This window comes from Chanodichthys erythropterus, chromosome 7 (genome assembly GCF_024489055.1).
Source record: "Chanodichthys erythropterus isolate Z2021 chromosome 7, ASM2448905v1, whole genome shotgun sequence".
In the NCBI taxonomy this organism is placed as follows: domain Eukaryota; kingdom Metazoa; phylum Chordata; class Actinopteri; order Cypriniformes; family Xenocyprididae; genus Chanodichthys; species Chanodichthys erythropterus.
This window is the reverse complement of record NC_090227.1, coordinates 39,656,292-39,671,773: the sequence shown is the minus strand read 5'-3', so window position 1 is coordinate 39,671,773 and position 15,482 is coordinate 39,656,292. Positions and strand designations below refer to the sequence as shown.

Sequence of the window (15,482 nt, the reverse complement as noted above, 5' to 3'; positions counted from 1 at the left end):
TTATGCCAGGGATTTTGCAATTTCTGCAGAGAGCGTGGAGCAAATGATCAGATAAATGGTTTGAGGACAAAAGGATAAGATGACAGTGTGATAAACATTTGCCCATTAATCTCATGTGTGTTGTCTCACTTAATTTGTTGCAGGAGTCACAGCTGAAAGCCCTGAAGGACACCGTACATATCTGCTTCTCGTCTGTCCTACACAGCCAGACAGGAAGTTTACACAGATTTCCAGCCACGCCCACCAACCTGTTGAGGTACTCAGCCCTGGTCAACAACTCCAGAGTCACCTTTCAGCAGCCGCATGCAAAGGTACGAACACCAAAACCATTCTCTGATGTGATGAAAAAGCACAGAAAAAGGTTCTAAGAAAAATAGGACCATCGGATGTAGTATGATCAAAACAGACTTATTTATTTTGGTTTATTCATGAAGTCATTCCATCAAATATTAAAGGAATAATTAAAAAAATTATATCATTTATTCAGTATGACTCTCTTTTCATCTGCAGAACACAAATGGAGAAATGTATGGTATGTTTCCATGACAGCGATGTACTAAAAACAGGGATCCCCGTTCACACAGATCTGCAAAAACGACTAAAAATGCTGTATTATGCTGCCAGGCCAGTAGGTGGCGATGTCACTTTGTAAAGAAACAAAAAAGACTGAACACATAATATGCATAACGTCACCGTTTTCACAAATTCACATTTTTGTAGTTTACAAAGAAATGCACTTTGAAACCTGTTCTCAAAAGTTTGGGTTTTCAGGTCCACAAAAAATGCCAAAATACTTAAGTTTTTAGTTGAAAATGGCAGGGCTGTGCACAGACATTTTAAAGGGCAGGTGCTCAAGTTGAAACTGATTTATATATATATATATATATATATATATATATATATATATATATATATATATATATATATATATATATATATATATAGTTACATATTGTTGATCATCTTTTAATTAGTTAGACTATTTAAAACTATATACTATAGGGATGTTATACCAATTAGATGAAATCAGTATCAACATTATCCATCTGCCATTTATTAAAATTCATTTACACTGCAATTACAACTGCCTAAATAATGTTATGAGATTAAAGGGGGGGTGGAATCAAATGATACTATTATATATAAAAATTAAATTGATTTACCTGATTGACCAAAAAAACAGTAAAATGTAATGTTTTGTCTAAAAATTGTCAATTCATATAATCAGCTTATTGTTTATTGAACTGTTGTATAAAATGAATATCACATTTTGCAACTGTGCTGATAATTGAGAAAATAGCCCCTGTGTGATATTTGACCCTGAACCACAAAGGCAGTCATAAGTCACAAGGGTATATTTGTCGCAATAGCCAACAATACATTGTATGGGTCAAAATTATTGATATTTCTTTTATGCCAAAAAGTCATTAGGATATTAAATAAAGATCCTCTTCCATGAAGATATTTTGTACATTTCCTACCGTAATTATATTAAAATGTATACGATAATAATGTTACGTAACAGTCGGGCTCATTAATATGTACGCCCCCAATATTTGCATATGCCAGCTCATGTTCAAGGCATTACACAAGGGCAGCCAGTATTAACGTCTGGATCTGTGCACAGCTGAATCATCAGACGAGGTAAGCAAGCGAGAACAACAGCGAAAAATGGCAGATGGAGCAATAATAACTGACATGATCCATGATTACATGATATTTTTAGTGATATTTGTAAACTGCCTTTCTAAATGTTTCGTTAGCATGTTGCAAATGTACTGTTAAATGAGGTTAAAGTTACCATCGTTTCTTACTGTATTCACGGAGACAAGAGAACCGTCGCTATTCTCATTATTAAACACTTGCAATCCGTATAATGCATGAACACAACTTAATTTTTTATAAATCTCTCCAACAGTGTGTAATGTTAGCTTTAGCCATGGAGCACTATCAAACTCATTCAGAATCAAATGTAAACATCCAAATAAATACCATACTTACGCGATCAGACATGATGCATGACGAACACTTTGTAAAGATCCATTTTGAGTGTTATATTAGCTGTGTCAATTTTGTTTATGCTGTTTAAGGCAAGCACGAGCTCCGTGGGCGGGGAGCGTGAGGAATTAAAGGGGCTGCAGCCTGAATAGGCTCATATTTAATGATGCCCCAAAATAGGCAGTTAATAAAATTAATAAATCTATGGGGTATTTTGAGCTGAAATTTCACAGACACATTCAGGGGACACCTTAGACTTATATTACATCTTTTAAAAATAAGTTCTATGGCACCTTTAACAATTGTATTGTCATCTCATATGCATAGTGTGATTGTAAAGTGAAAAAAGAGGTTTGTTACTCTGACGCAACACTATAATCTTAGGGTTAAATGTCATAATCTACAAAAGACATACTGTCATCCAAACTGTTCAGTAACAGCTCTTTCAGTGCATACAGTACTTAACAGTGCTTGATTTATTTAGCAGACAGTGTGGGAGAATCTGTGTCTATTTTTCCCTAGATGACGCAAAAGCTCTCAGCCTCAGTGAGAAGTGTTGCTAAGAATCTCAATGCTTATATTCACTACCCAGAGGACAGAGCAGTGCTTTTTGATTACGCTCCAATACTCTTGTCCGTAAGCGAGGTCTCAGAAGAACCATATTAGAGAACATCAAAAGACCTCATAAAACAAGGCTTTAGCCTTCAGCTTTATTCTCCAAATAAGCTTATTTAATGTAAGTAGAAGTTAGTAAGACACTGAACTTTGGACATGGCATTCAAAATGTATTATTATTAAGCACTCATAAAGACATGAAAGTGAAAAAAGATGCAGTATCTTTGCATATAATCACATTTGTTTAATTTTGTTAAAATCTTTATCTAAAGTGTTTCACCTTGAGCTTTTCAGCAAGACTTTAATTGGAAACCAGACACAAACCTCAGCTCTGAAAAGTCAAGATGTGTTCTCTTGAGATTAAATATGTCATTGTAAAATAAGGTTTTCTCTCAAGTGCAAATCATTTTCTTCCACTCAAATTAAGTGGATGAGGAAAAGACATTTGGTCCTCCTTACAGTGTCCCATTCAGCATTTCATTACAGTCCCTATTCATCAACTGTTGGGAACATAATGAGCCTTAATCCTTTCCAAACAGCCGTGCAGAACCTATACTGTCAGCCAGTGCACACTAGTCCCTGCTGCTGAAAAATTCATCAGCGTGAGGGTTTAACAAACAGCCAGTTTTAAATGAGAGTCGCTTCATATTTAACAGCCGTTGATGGATGCTGTGTGCTAGCTTGTTAAATTGCAACATTAATGTTTTTTGTGCTGTTTGCCTGTTAGCAAATACGCGTATGTGAAGTAGATTATTTAGATCAAAATATCATTGTCCACGTATTAATGCAAATGAATTTAAGAAGTTGATCATTTATATAGGTCCACAAGAAGCATAAAAGCTTAGTTGTTAGCCAATCAGCAGTAGGGGGCGTGTCCTTGTGGTGAGGGAGGAAAGAGAGTGAGCTAATCAGCCGTAGGGGGCGTCTCAACTCATGATTGGGGAAGGAGAGAGAGTGAGCAAGATTTGAAGAAAGACTGTAGAAAAAGAGATGGCTGAAAGACATTACAAAAGAGAAAAGCTCAGAGGAATATCACTGGAAAAAGGGTTATGATCAGGCAAGAGCTTTAGGACCTGCGTTAATATTAGAAAAGCTTTCCAGCACTGGAGAGACCCAAGCGAGAAGGCTTGAAAATGGATTTTGAGGTTGTGTTGTTTCTTCTCCATACATGAGTAACATTGGTTTTGCTACATGTTGTTGTTGTTGTAATGTCTATAACTGAACAGTTTTGAGTGTCATTGTTTGTCTGGAGCTGCAGGCGAATAACAACCAACTCTGCTTGTATATACTCTTGTGTACTGTATGTTAATTTTTTGTTCTTCCTTGTCGTTCATTCACCATCTTACCTTTATTTTTCTTGGCAAAGCATTATTTTGCTTGTCTTCAGCTATGTTAAAGGTGCCCTAGAATTAAAAAATTAATTTATCGTGGCATAGTTGAATAACAAGAGTTCAGTACATGGAAATGACATACAGTGAGTCTCAAACTCCATTGTTTCCTCCTCCTTATATAAATCTCATTTGTTTAAAAGACCTCCGAAGGACAGGAGAATCTCAACATAACACCGACTGTTACGTAACAGGGATCATTAATATGTACGCCCCCAATATTTGCATATGCCAGCTCATGTTCAAGGCATTAGACAAGGGCAGCCAGTATTAACGTCTGGATCTGTGCACAGCTGAATCATCAGACTAGGTAAGCAAGCAAGAACAACAGCGAAAAATGGCAGATGGAGCAATAATAACTGACATGATTCATGATAACATGATATTTTTAGATACCATCGTTTATTACTGTATTCACGGAGACAGGATCCGTCGCTATTTTCATTATTAAACACTTGCAGTCTGTATAATTCATAAACACAACTTCATTCTTTATAATCTCTCCAACAGTGTAGCATTAGCCGTTAGCCATGGAGCATATAGCCTCAAACTCATTCAGAATCAAATATCCAAATAAATACAATACTCACATAATCCGATGTATGCATGCAGCATGCCTGACGAACACTTTGTAAAGATCCATTTTGAGGGTTATATAAGCTGTGTAAACTTTGTTTATGCACCGTATTATAGTTGAGAGCTCGGGAGGGGGCGGAGAACGTGAGCAATTAAAGGGGCCGCAGCCTGAATCGGCGCATTTCTAATTATGCCGCAAAATAGGCAGTTAAAAATATTTATTAAAAAAAAATCTATGGGGTATTTTGAGCTGAAACTGCAGACACATTCAGGGGACACCTTAGACTTATATTACATCTTGTAAAAAAAAACGATCAATGGCACCTTTAAAGAGAGATCCACTCTTGAATTGCGTGTTTGTGCCTTTTGGGGGTGGAGCAATGAAGGGAGGGGCGTGTTTGTTTGGCATGATATCAAATATCAATAGTGTTTCTCAGAAATCACTTACTGCATCTTTAACTACATGCTTTACAAGTCATTTCATTGTTAGTTCATGTTAGCTAATGTAGTTATCTAAAGTTAAATTAAATCTTATTATAAAGTGTTACCACAATATCGTTCCCTGAACAAAACCGGTTTGGTCATGCAGCATTTGTTATGATCGTAATGTAAAAAAAAAAAAAAAAAATCTAACTTCAAAACCAGAGTTTGCACAAACTAAACTGAAACGTAATTGGGAAGCCACTTAGCCTGCCTCTCGAGACAGACCTCAGATTGCTGCTGATTGTTGTTGTTGTTGTTGCTGCTGCTGCTGTATTTATGTGTATGTATGGCATACCAAATATGTTATCTGGAAATTACTTAGAATTTTTTTTAAAAAAGATGTAATATAAGTCTAAGGTGTCCCCTGAATGTGTCTGTGAAGTTTCAGCTCAAAATACCCCATAGATTTTTTTTAATTCATTTTTTTAACTGCCTATTTTGGGGCATAATTAGAAATTCGATTCAGGGTGTGTGGCCCTTTAAATCTGGTGCTCCACGCCCCAAGAGCTCGCGCTTGCCTTAAACAACATAAAAAAAGTTCAAACAGCTAATATAACCCTCAAAATGGATCTTTATAAAGTGTTCTTCATGCAGCATGTCTAATCGCGTAAGTACAGTGTTTATTTTGATGTTTACATTGATTCTGAATGAGTTTGAGGCTATGCTCCGTAGCTAACGGCTAATGCTACACTGTTGGAGAGATTTATAAAGAATGAAGTTGTGTTCATGAATTATACAGACTGCAAGTGTTTAAAAAATGAAAATAGCGATGGCTCTCTTGTCTCCGTGAATACAGTAAGAAACAATGGTAACTTTAACCACATTTAACAGTACATTAGCAACATGCTAACGAAACATTTAGAAAGTAAATTCACAAATATCACTAAAAATATCATGATATCATGGATCATGTCAGTTATTATCGCTCCATCTGCCATTTTTTGCTATTGTCCTTGCTAGCTTACCTAGTCTGATGATTCAGCTGTGCACAGATCCAGACATTAATACTGGCTGCCCTTGTCTAATGCCTTGAACATGGGCTGGCATATGCAAATATTGGGGGCGTACATATTAATGATCCTGACTGTTACGTAACAGTCGGTGTTATGTTGAGATTCGCCTGTTCTTCGGGGGTCTTTTAAACAAATGAGATTTATATAAGGAGGAAACAATGGAGTTTAAGACTCACTGTATGTCATTTCCATGTACTGAACTCTTGTTATTTAACTATGCCAAGGTAAATTAAATTTTTGAATCTAGGGCACCTTTAAAGGTAAAGCATATGGCAAATTTTAGCAATTCTATTCTGTGTCTGTAGTGGCGCAGAAATTACATCATCTTTAAATTATGTATTTAATAAGTCACATTACAAGTAAACAGGCTAATTTTGAAGACTAGTTTGTAAATGCATTAAATTGACAAAATATCTAAAAGTTTTGGTCTCTCTGTCTCAAGCCAACAGCAGAACACTGGATGAGATGACGATGGAAATCATGGAAATGGATCGTGTTAACTCTCTTAATTCGCTATGTACAGTTTAATACAGTTAATTAACTGACAATCTGAACAAACCGAGAAGCGAAATATTTATACCACTGCTTTCCCTGCAGGTATTTCTACCAAACATCCGCTAATTAGCTCATCTTAAACCAAAGAGGCCCAGCCGATTAATTAAAGCAGGTGTTTTGAACAAGTAACTCAGAAACCAAATCCTAATTTTAATAACTCTTTACAGCAGTCGCCCGACGGCTCTGTCTTGATGCAGTTGGTTTTCTCATGAGAGTTGTTTTGAATTGAAATATAGCACAATATTTCTGATGTAAAATCAAGACTTCTGAGGGCTCCATGCAAGATTCATGGATCTGTCTTGAAGTGAAATGTGCAAATCTTTACCTGTCTACTGTGTACCTGTGCAACATATAGTCATTTGATTGTATATACACATTTTCCTTTAAAATCTGGAAGTTTTAGTACATAAAGAGAACTCGAATTGATAACAAATGACTGCGTTCAAAACTGGCTTACTAAAAAACTGGGCCTCTATGGATATCATGCCGATTTGCAAAGGGGAGGCAATAAGTGTGTCATATTCCATTTCATTCACTCGGAGGAGCAGAGAGTCCCTAAGCTGATTATTGTTATATCATTACTCCTCCAGAGAGACGCTTCAGAGACTGTATGAAGTTTGTTACTGTAGTAGTATTTATCTCATCTGTCTTTGCTCAGTAAATGAGTGATAGGATGTGTGAAAAGCTTTTCTAGAAGCCTCTCTCCACTCAGAGCTTTTTTTCTTTAAATTACGCTAATTACATCGATTTACACAGAGACGTGATTTCAGCACGTATACGGTAATCAGAGACATATTTTCCTGCTGGTTCTGAGTATCTGAAGATTAATAATGCAAATATATATTATTTGATCACATGATCAGTTTCTATTAGTTTTATTATTACAGGCAAAATGTCATTCCCCTAAAAAAGAAAGAAAGAAAAAAACCCTAAAATAATTCTCTAAAGATACACTACCGTTCAAAAGTTTGGGTAGAAAGAAGTCTCTCATGCTGCAAGGATGCATTTATTTGATGTAGTAAAAATAGTTATATTGTGGAAAAATGATTACATTTTAAAATAACCATTTAATATTTGAATGCATTTTAAAATATAATTTATTACTGTGATGCAAAGCTGGATTTCAGCAGCCATTGTCTCAGGATCCTTCAGAAATCATTCTAATATGCAGATTTGCTTCTCAAGAAAAAGTATTATATATATATATATATATATATATATATATATATATATATATATATATATATATATATATATATATATATATATATATATATATATATATATATATATATATATATATATATATATATATATATATATATATATATATATATATATATATATATATATATATATATATATATATATATATATATATATATATATATAATATATAGTACAACCTTATGATATTGTAAACACACGTTGTTATTATTATTATTATTATTATTATTAATAAAATCTCTATAAACACAGAACCAGCCAAATACTTAGCATTTTTATTGATGTTGTTACTGAACAGATGCCATTTACTGTTAGTCTCTTTAGATAAAAGCTTTTGCTGAATGGAAAACAATAACAGAACAGTAGAGTCGTAGATCACAACAGAGAGAGAGAGAGAGAGAGAGAGTTGACAACTGACTTCAAATGAACCTAAGTGGAAAATTGTCTATGTTTTATAATAAACCGTCTGGAGAATTTAACCCCAGCACTCTCTTGTTTTTCCTCTTTTTCTTTCTCTATCTATTCCTTTGTGTCTTTCATAACGTAACATTCTGTTTCTTTATGCTCTCTTCCTTAAGGACATCCCGAAAGTTCCCCGGATCACAACAACAAGTAAATTGCCTGTGAGCAGTGCGGTAATGAGGAGAGAGAGCACAGGACCGAAAGACTGCCAGATGGTGAAGGTAAATCTTTAGTGCCCTTATACTCTAATGGCCACTTCCTTACCCTTTGGACTAAATGGGGCGACTTATGTTCATTGCATCTCAGTGTATCCCTTAGCCATTTAAGATCATTTACAACTTTGCATTAAATTTCGTTCAAGAATAAGCTTTGAGGCCTCGCTCAGCAGTTTTCTCCTGATCAATGGTATATTGAACCGCTGCTGTTGGACCCATGAGAAAATATTGCCACTCCGTTTAGTCACGGGTGAAGTGTGTAATTTCTGTCCCTTCTTGGCACCAATAATAATGATTGTTTTCAAACAGATTTTTTTAAACACTCCTTCCATTGGTCAGCTAAAAACACATAGAACTGCCTCAAAATCACACCATTGGCATTGGTGTGTGGTGGTGTTTTAAAACGAGGAGGCAAAGTCCTCACATTTTATATGTATTTAAAACCAAGTATAAATGTCATCAAGTGTTTTTACACATTTTTGCATTCATTCCAAAATAATATTATTTGTGAACTAATGTTCAGCTTTTCTTTTCTTTTTTCTTTGTAATTCATCTTATTTTCCTACTCAGTGGCTGAGTTGTTTTACTTACTTTTTAATTAGTTTTCCCATTAACATTATCATTGTCTTCATTGGGGCAGAGTCAAGAACACGCATGAAAACAAGAGGCGGGATTTATCACATGAACCAATCATATCCAATCATAACCGATCATATCCAATTATAGCGCGATGGAGGCAATTGCCTCCTTTCATGTGACTTTCACCCATTCATTCTCAATTAACCCCCATCAAACTCACACTTTAGGGGGTCTGTTAAAAGTCAATGAGCTGAGCGGAGGCTAGCCTTCCGCTGTAACTTAGCCTTGGACAGTGTTACTTTATAAAAATGAGTGACTTCTACACTTTTTAATGTCAATATTGTAATATTTGCATTGTTTTACATTTGTAATATCGATTATTTTCTCATCCAGTTGTTTTGAGGATACACTGCCTTTGGTGAGCCAGTATCGTTTTGGGCTAGTGAGAGGGGCTTTTGCACTGGAGGAACATTTTTATAGTCATATAACTATGGTTGGATATACCTGCTTTTTGGTGTGTTTGCACCGCAGGACATGGGAACGATTTTATTGTACACCTTTTAAAGGTCTAAATTAACTCCTACTTCAGAGTAGGGTCTAACTCAACACAATAGGAACTACCAGTGATACGTGGTATGTAAGTGTATGTTGACCCGCCATACATTAATCACTCACACAAGTGACATAACCTGATTTTGCTGAGTTCAACATGTTCCAGGATCAACATTTTTGTTGATCCTGGAACAACATTTGATTTGACGTCAGATTTGAGGGACAAGTTTACAGATTATGTCAAGTTTAGACTTAAAATCATGAATTGGTGCTTCTACATAAGTGTTATTCATCAATCATTTCCCTCTGATTTTTGGGATAACTTATGGGAAGGGTTAGGTTTAGGGGTAGGAATAGGGTTAAGACTAAATTTTCAGACTAGAATGTTGTTCCAGGATCAACAAAATATGTTGATCTAACTCATCAAAATCAGGACGTGCCACACAAGTGCTTGTCATCTAGCTGTGTAATGTTGAGTTTTTTGTTGCTGTTCTTTATCATCCTTTTTTCCCCCTTTTTTTTTCTTTGACTGTAAAAAAAAAAAAAAAGCCCTGGTTTCCAGTTTTTGGACAAGCTGATTAGCACTAAAGAAGTTCAATGTGCATGTGTGAGCTGAGCATACAGAGTACACGTGTTTAGAAAAATATGGCTGGTGATGAAGTTTACATCACAATCAATATACTATAAAAATGAGTATGCTTAAAAAAATAAAAAAAAAGTTTGGGGGATTTAACCTGATTTTCCTGTAATATATTGCCTCCAAGATAGCTAAAAATAGCCTCAAAATGATTATGCTCTTTCTTTGTCATCTTTGGAGGTAAAGCTTTTGTGCAGATTAAACAGATTACAATCCTCATACATTATGTAAGCATAAAGCAAACTTGCTTGATCTTCGGTTGTCATCAGTTGACACATGATGTTGGATCTTATATTCTGGAAGGTTTGAGACAGTGCTGGGAATATGAACTGGGAACATCACAGAAATCAGCAGAGCAGAGAACAGTACTGTAGGCTAGACGAGATACATCTCACTGACTGCTGACATGCACTTATCAACTATAATGACAGGATTGTGTGTGTGTGATTGTGAGTAAGTGGCTGTGTGTTAGCTGAACGTGTGTGTGAGAGGGGAAAATAGCCACGTGAAGAAGAGACAGGAAACAAAAAGAGAGAGAGAAACACGGGATCCCAGGGAGAAGGTGTCATCCTCGGTAGATGACATGCCATGAAGATTGTCTAATGAAAATGTTCCCGAAGCAGCTCTCACCCTGCTGATGGTACTGACTGATGAGAGCAGTGTGACGGAGCCTTGAGACTGAACTGAGAGACTGTGAGTGAGATAAAACACATTAGTGTGACTTTCTCACCACTGCCATCTTATCATTTATGAATGCTGCTAAATGTTCTCTCTTACTAAAGATCAAGTTATTTAGCATAGAGTTTAGTGTGTGTTTGAAGACAAAACCACAAGTTAGTTTTTTTCATTATTGTAGATTTTATTATTATAAAATAATAAAAATAATGCAGAATCTACAGTTTTATCAGTAAGTTTTACATTTTAAAGGGGTGGTTGATTATGATTTCACTTTTTTAACTTTAGTTAGTGTGCAATGTTGCTGTTTGAGCATAAACAACATCTGCAAAGTTACGACGCTCAAAGTTCAATGCAAAGGGAGATATTTTCTTTTACAGAAATCGCTTTTTAAATGCCTTTTAAAAAGCGATTTTTTTCTAAATGCTTTTTAAATGATGACTGCCCCAGAAAATACATAACAAAGGGGATGAGGAAATGTTGGGCTGCTTTAGAGAAGAGGAAGAGTTGTTGTAGTAGAGTGTTTCAGAAACGAGAGTCAATTCAACGCTGGATTTGCACAAAAAATTAACATGACGGCACATACTAGTGGATGAGTTGAATCAACTCCACAGCAACTACATAAATTTATCCACTAACCATTCAGAAACGTCTAAAAGTTGTAACTTCTTCCTGAGTCTCTCCATCAGTGTCGACTCCGGTTTGAACAATGTAAGGCTGAACACCGTTACTGACAATCCTCATTTTAGCTGTGTGAGATTCTCCAGCTTTGTTGTTGTTAAGCAACCGATGCGTGAGCTGGTAAAGCTCCGCCCTCTTCTGGAAAGCGGGCTGGGATCAGTAGCTCATTTGCATTTAAAGGGACATGCACAACAAAAGTTACAGATGCATAATGTTACAAAAGATTTCTGTTTCAAATAAATGTTGATTTTACTTCTATTAATCAAAAAATCTGGGAAAAGAAATGTATCACAGTTTTCAAAAAAATTAAGCACATTAACAATAAGGAATGTCTTGAGCAGATCATATTAGAATGATTTCTGAAGGATCATGTGACACTGAAGGCTCAGCTTTGCCATCACTAGAATAAATTACATTAAAAAAATAATAATAATAAAAAAAATTATATATATATATATATATATATATATATATATATATATATAATTTTTTTTATTATTATTATTATTATTTTTTGATCAAATAAATGCAGACTTCTTAAGCTCAACAATGCAAACATATGTAAAGGACTGACACTAGGCAGAATGCAAATATGACGTAATGATGTTATGAATGTGCTAATTGACGATATTTAGGAACTTTAGGGACTTTTTGAACAGGCTTTAGCTATTTCCATTGAAAATAGTTGGCAACAGTGGTCCAGAAGCATATACATTTAAGTTTTTCAGTGCTGATATTTGCTACTTGTTTATCTCTGCTGGCTTCAGTGCATTCTGTAAGCATACTAGATACTAGAGTTTTAGATACTCTTTACTGCCTATATAAAGTTGTATTTTTGGCTGGCACCATTCTATAACACTTCCATTAACTTAACCTCCATGTTGTTTGTCCTGTCAGAATAAAAAAAATGAGGGTGTATTTTCCAGTTAAACACAGTCTCTTGTAGACTTCTATTTAATGTGTTACTCTAAACATCTTTGTTTCAGAGCTCCTAGAAACAAGCATATAAAACATTTCCTTAAAATACTCCATCCCTTGAGTAACATGATTAATCTGTTTTCTATGCAACATTGTATAATCTCATAGCTCAGGGCTTTTGTGGAAAATGTAAACAGCAAACAATAATATCCTACACAGTATCACTGTTCCATTGTGGCCAAAGATGTATTTTTTTTTTTAAGACTTGGATTTAAAAATCATAAGATGATCTTGTTTGCTTTATAAATGAACATGTTCTTTTCTGTCTCTCTTTGTATCTTCAGGTGGGAGCAGACTGTTCCCAGAATCAGACCGAGAGTTCATCTGAGATGAAAAAGACATTTGGACACAGTCAAGTGAGTGTTCTGATGTGCCCTATTGAACGAATTAAAGAGAGAGTTCAGCCGAAAAATACAAATTCTGTCATCAGTTACTCACCCTCACATCTTTCCAAACCGGTATGACTTTTGTTCATCTGTGGAACATGATCAAAAGAAGATTTTAAAGGAATGATTCAACAGTTTTTCCCATATGAAAGCAAAGCGTAATTGGAATTCAAAATATCTTCTTTTGTGTTCCGCAGAAAAACAAGTCAATTATTTCCATTTTGTTGGGGGGTAAACTACACTTTAAAAAATGCTGGGTTAAAAACAACCCAAGTTGGGTTGAAAATGGACAAACCCAGCCATTGGGTAGTTTTATTTAACTCAACTATTGTTAAAAAAATTACTGTATTGCTTGCTTAAAATGAACCCAAAATATGTTGGAAATTAACATTTATTAATATGTTAAATAAATGAACATTTAGTAATAAGTTTAATGATTGTTATTGTTGCCTCTAGTAATTATGTGTCTGATTTTTAATTTCCAACCTATTTTGGGTTCTTTTTAAGCAAGCAATACAGTAATTTTTAAACAATAGTTGAGTTAAATAAAACCACCCAGCATGTTGGACAAACATTTAACCCAACGGCTGGGTTTGTCCATCTTCAACCCAACTTAAGTTGTTTTTAACCCAGCCTTTTTTAGAGTGTATGATTTAATTACAAAAAACCTATATATTTTTTGTCCACTCCCATACAAGTATTCCAAGTAGCATCTACAATGGAGTCCAAAGGTCTGAAACTTGTGAAAGTGAATGTGCTTATTTTAATGAAATACATTTACATATATTACTTCAATTTCTTCATTATAAATTACAGTATCATTCAAAACTTGATTAAACTTAATTTAAACAGCAGGGACACATTAAATTGATCAAAAGTGACAGTAAAGACTTCTGTAATGATTTTGATTTCAAAGAAATGCTTTTGACTTTCTAGTCATCAAATAATCCCAAAAAAGTATCATGGTTTCAACAAAAATATAGAGCAGCACAACTGTTTTCAACATTGATAATATAAGAAATATTACTTGAGCAGCAAATCAGCATATTAGAATGATTTCTGAAGGATACTGAATATTGGCGTAATGATGCTTTGCATCACAGAAATGAATTGCATTTTAAAAAATATACTAGAATAGAATATGTGCAGAATCTCAATTATTTCTTATTAATTTTACTGTACATCAATATTTCTTGGTTTAAAATAAAACTAAATTTTATAAAAAAAAAAAATAAAAAAAAAGCAATTCCAGATTTTCAATGTGATCTCAGACCTTTTGACTCCAATGCAAATTTTGAAAGTGAAAAAGTCACGTGTCACATACTCACATTTTGTACTCTGCATTTCACCCATCCAAGTGCACACACACAGCAGTGAGTATCAAACACACACACCGTGAACACACACCCGGAGCAGAAATTTGCCAAAATTGGCATAATATATTCAAATGCATCTCTGAACCTCCATATTCTCCGTTATGTAAGTGATCTGTCACAACGCAGTAAGCACAGACGTACACACACCCTTTCAAAGATAACTATTTGCTCCGGTGCTAAGCAGTGTCAGCCCTGAGCACTGCAGCGAGCGCTGACAGGTTTTGTCAAATTATAGGTCAGTCTGACGGCGACAGGGGAAATGGAGAGGAAGGTGTAAATGTCTAATCACCTGCTCTGTTTGTGCCAGACTTCAGTGCCCCGCTGCACTACGATATGCATGTATTCTTTTCTCTTCTCATCTCTGTTCTACAGTCCAAGACCCCAGAGCAGATCGGACAAGGCCAAGCAAGGACAGCAGAGGAAAGTGGGAAAACAGACGGAGACCTAAAAAAGACACAAATGGACAAACACAACTAAAAGGACAGTGGAAGACTTGGCAGATTTTCTGCATGGTAAAAATGATGTCATATCTGTTTAAGCCCCTCTTCATTCACTGAGCTTATAAGCACACACACACACACACACACACACACACACACACACACTGTAGGAAAACACAAACAACGACAAACACAAAATAACACTGCTAATGTAGAAAAAGAAATTCCCAACATTTGTTTTGAACTTTCTTAATAAAAATAAAAAAATAAAAAATACAACAACCGCATAGTATGGCATGCATTATAGAGTTTTAGATATTGATTTTACAAGGTTACGATGGTACTGGTTGTTCACTTTTTCTTTTGTTCACTATCTATTTTGATTCTTTCTTTCTTTCTTTTTTCTCCCAAAGTGAGGACACAATGTTCTTTAATTTGTGTTGTTTGTAATTAAGAACTATTTCTGGCACCGCAGACCAGAATTTCAGTGTTAAAGGTCACGCTGGGGGTCATTTGAGTTCTGTAAATTTACACATGAGGTCAAATTCAAACTTTTGTCTAAGCAGCTTCTGAAAATATTGAACTATTGAATACCGTATGTCCTAAAAGCAAAATAGGGCTGCACGATTTGGGGAAAAAATTGAAT

The 15,482-nt window shown here is 35.1% G+C and overlaps 1 protein-coding gene across 2 annotated transcripts in view; it reads left to right on the top strand.

Annotated features, from left to right (window-relative positions):
• The window catches only part of luzp2 (leucine zipper protein 2), a 134,068-nt gene extending 119,087 nt beyond the window's left edge, over positions 1–14,981 (top strand). For both annotated transcript variants that reach the window (XM_067389420.1, XM_067389421.1), the window contains exons 9-12: positions 144–311; positions 8,434–8,538; positions 12,919–12,990; positions 14,769–14,981. In XM_067389420.1, coding sequence (XP_067245521.1) covers positions 144–311; positions 8,434–8,538; positions 12,919–12,990; positions 14,769–14,873 — 450 coding nt within the window. In that variant the 3' untranslated portion in view covers positions 14,874–14,981. The remainder of the gene's footprint in view (positions 1–143; positions 312–8,433; positions 8,539–12,918; positions 12,991–14,768) is intronic.
• Positions 14,982–15,482: the final 501 nt, after the last annotated feature.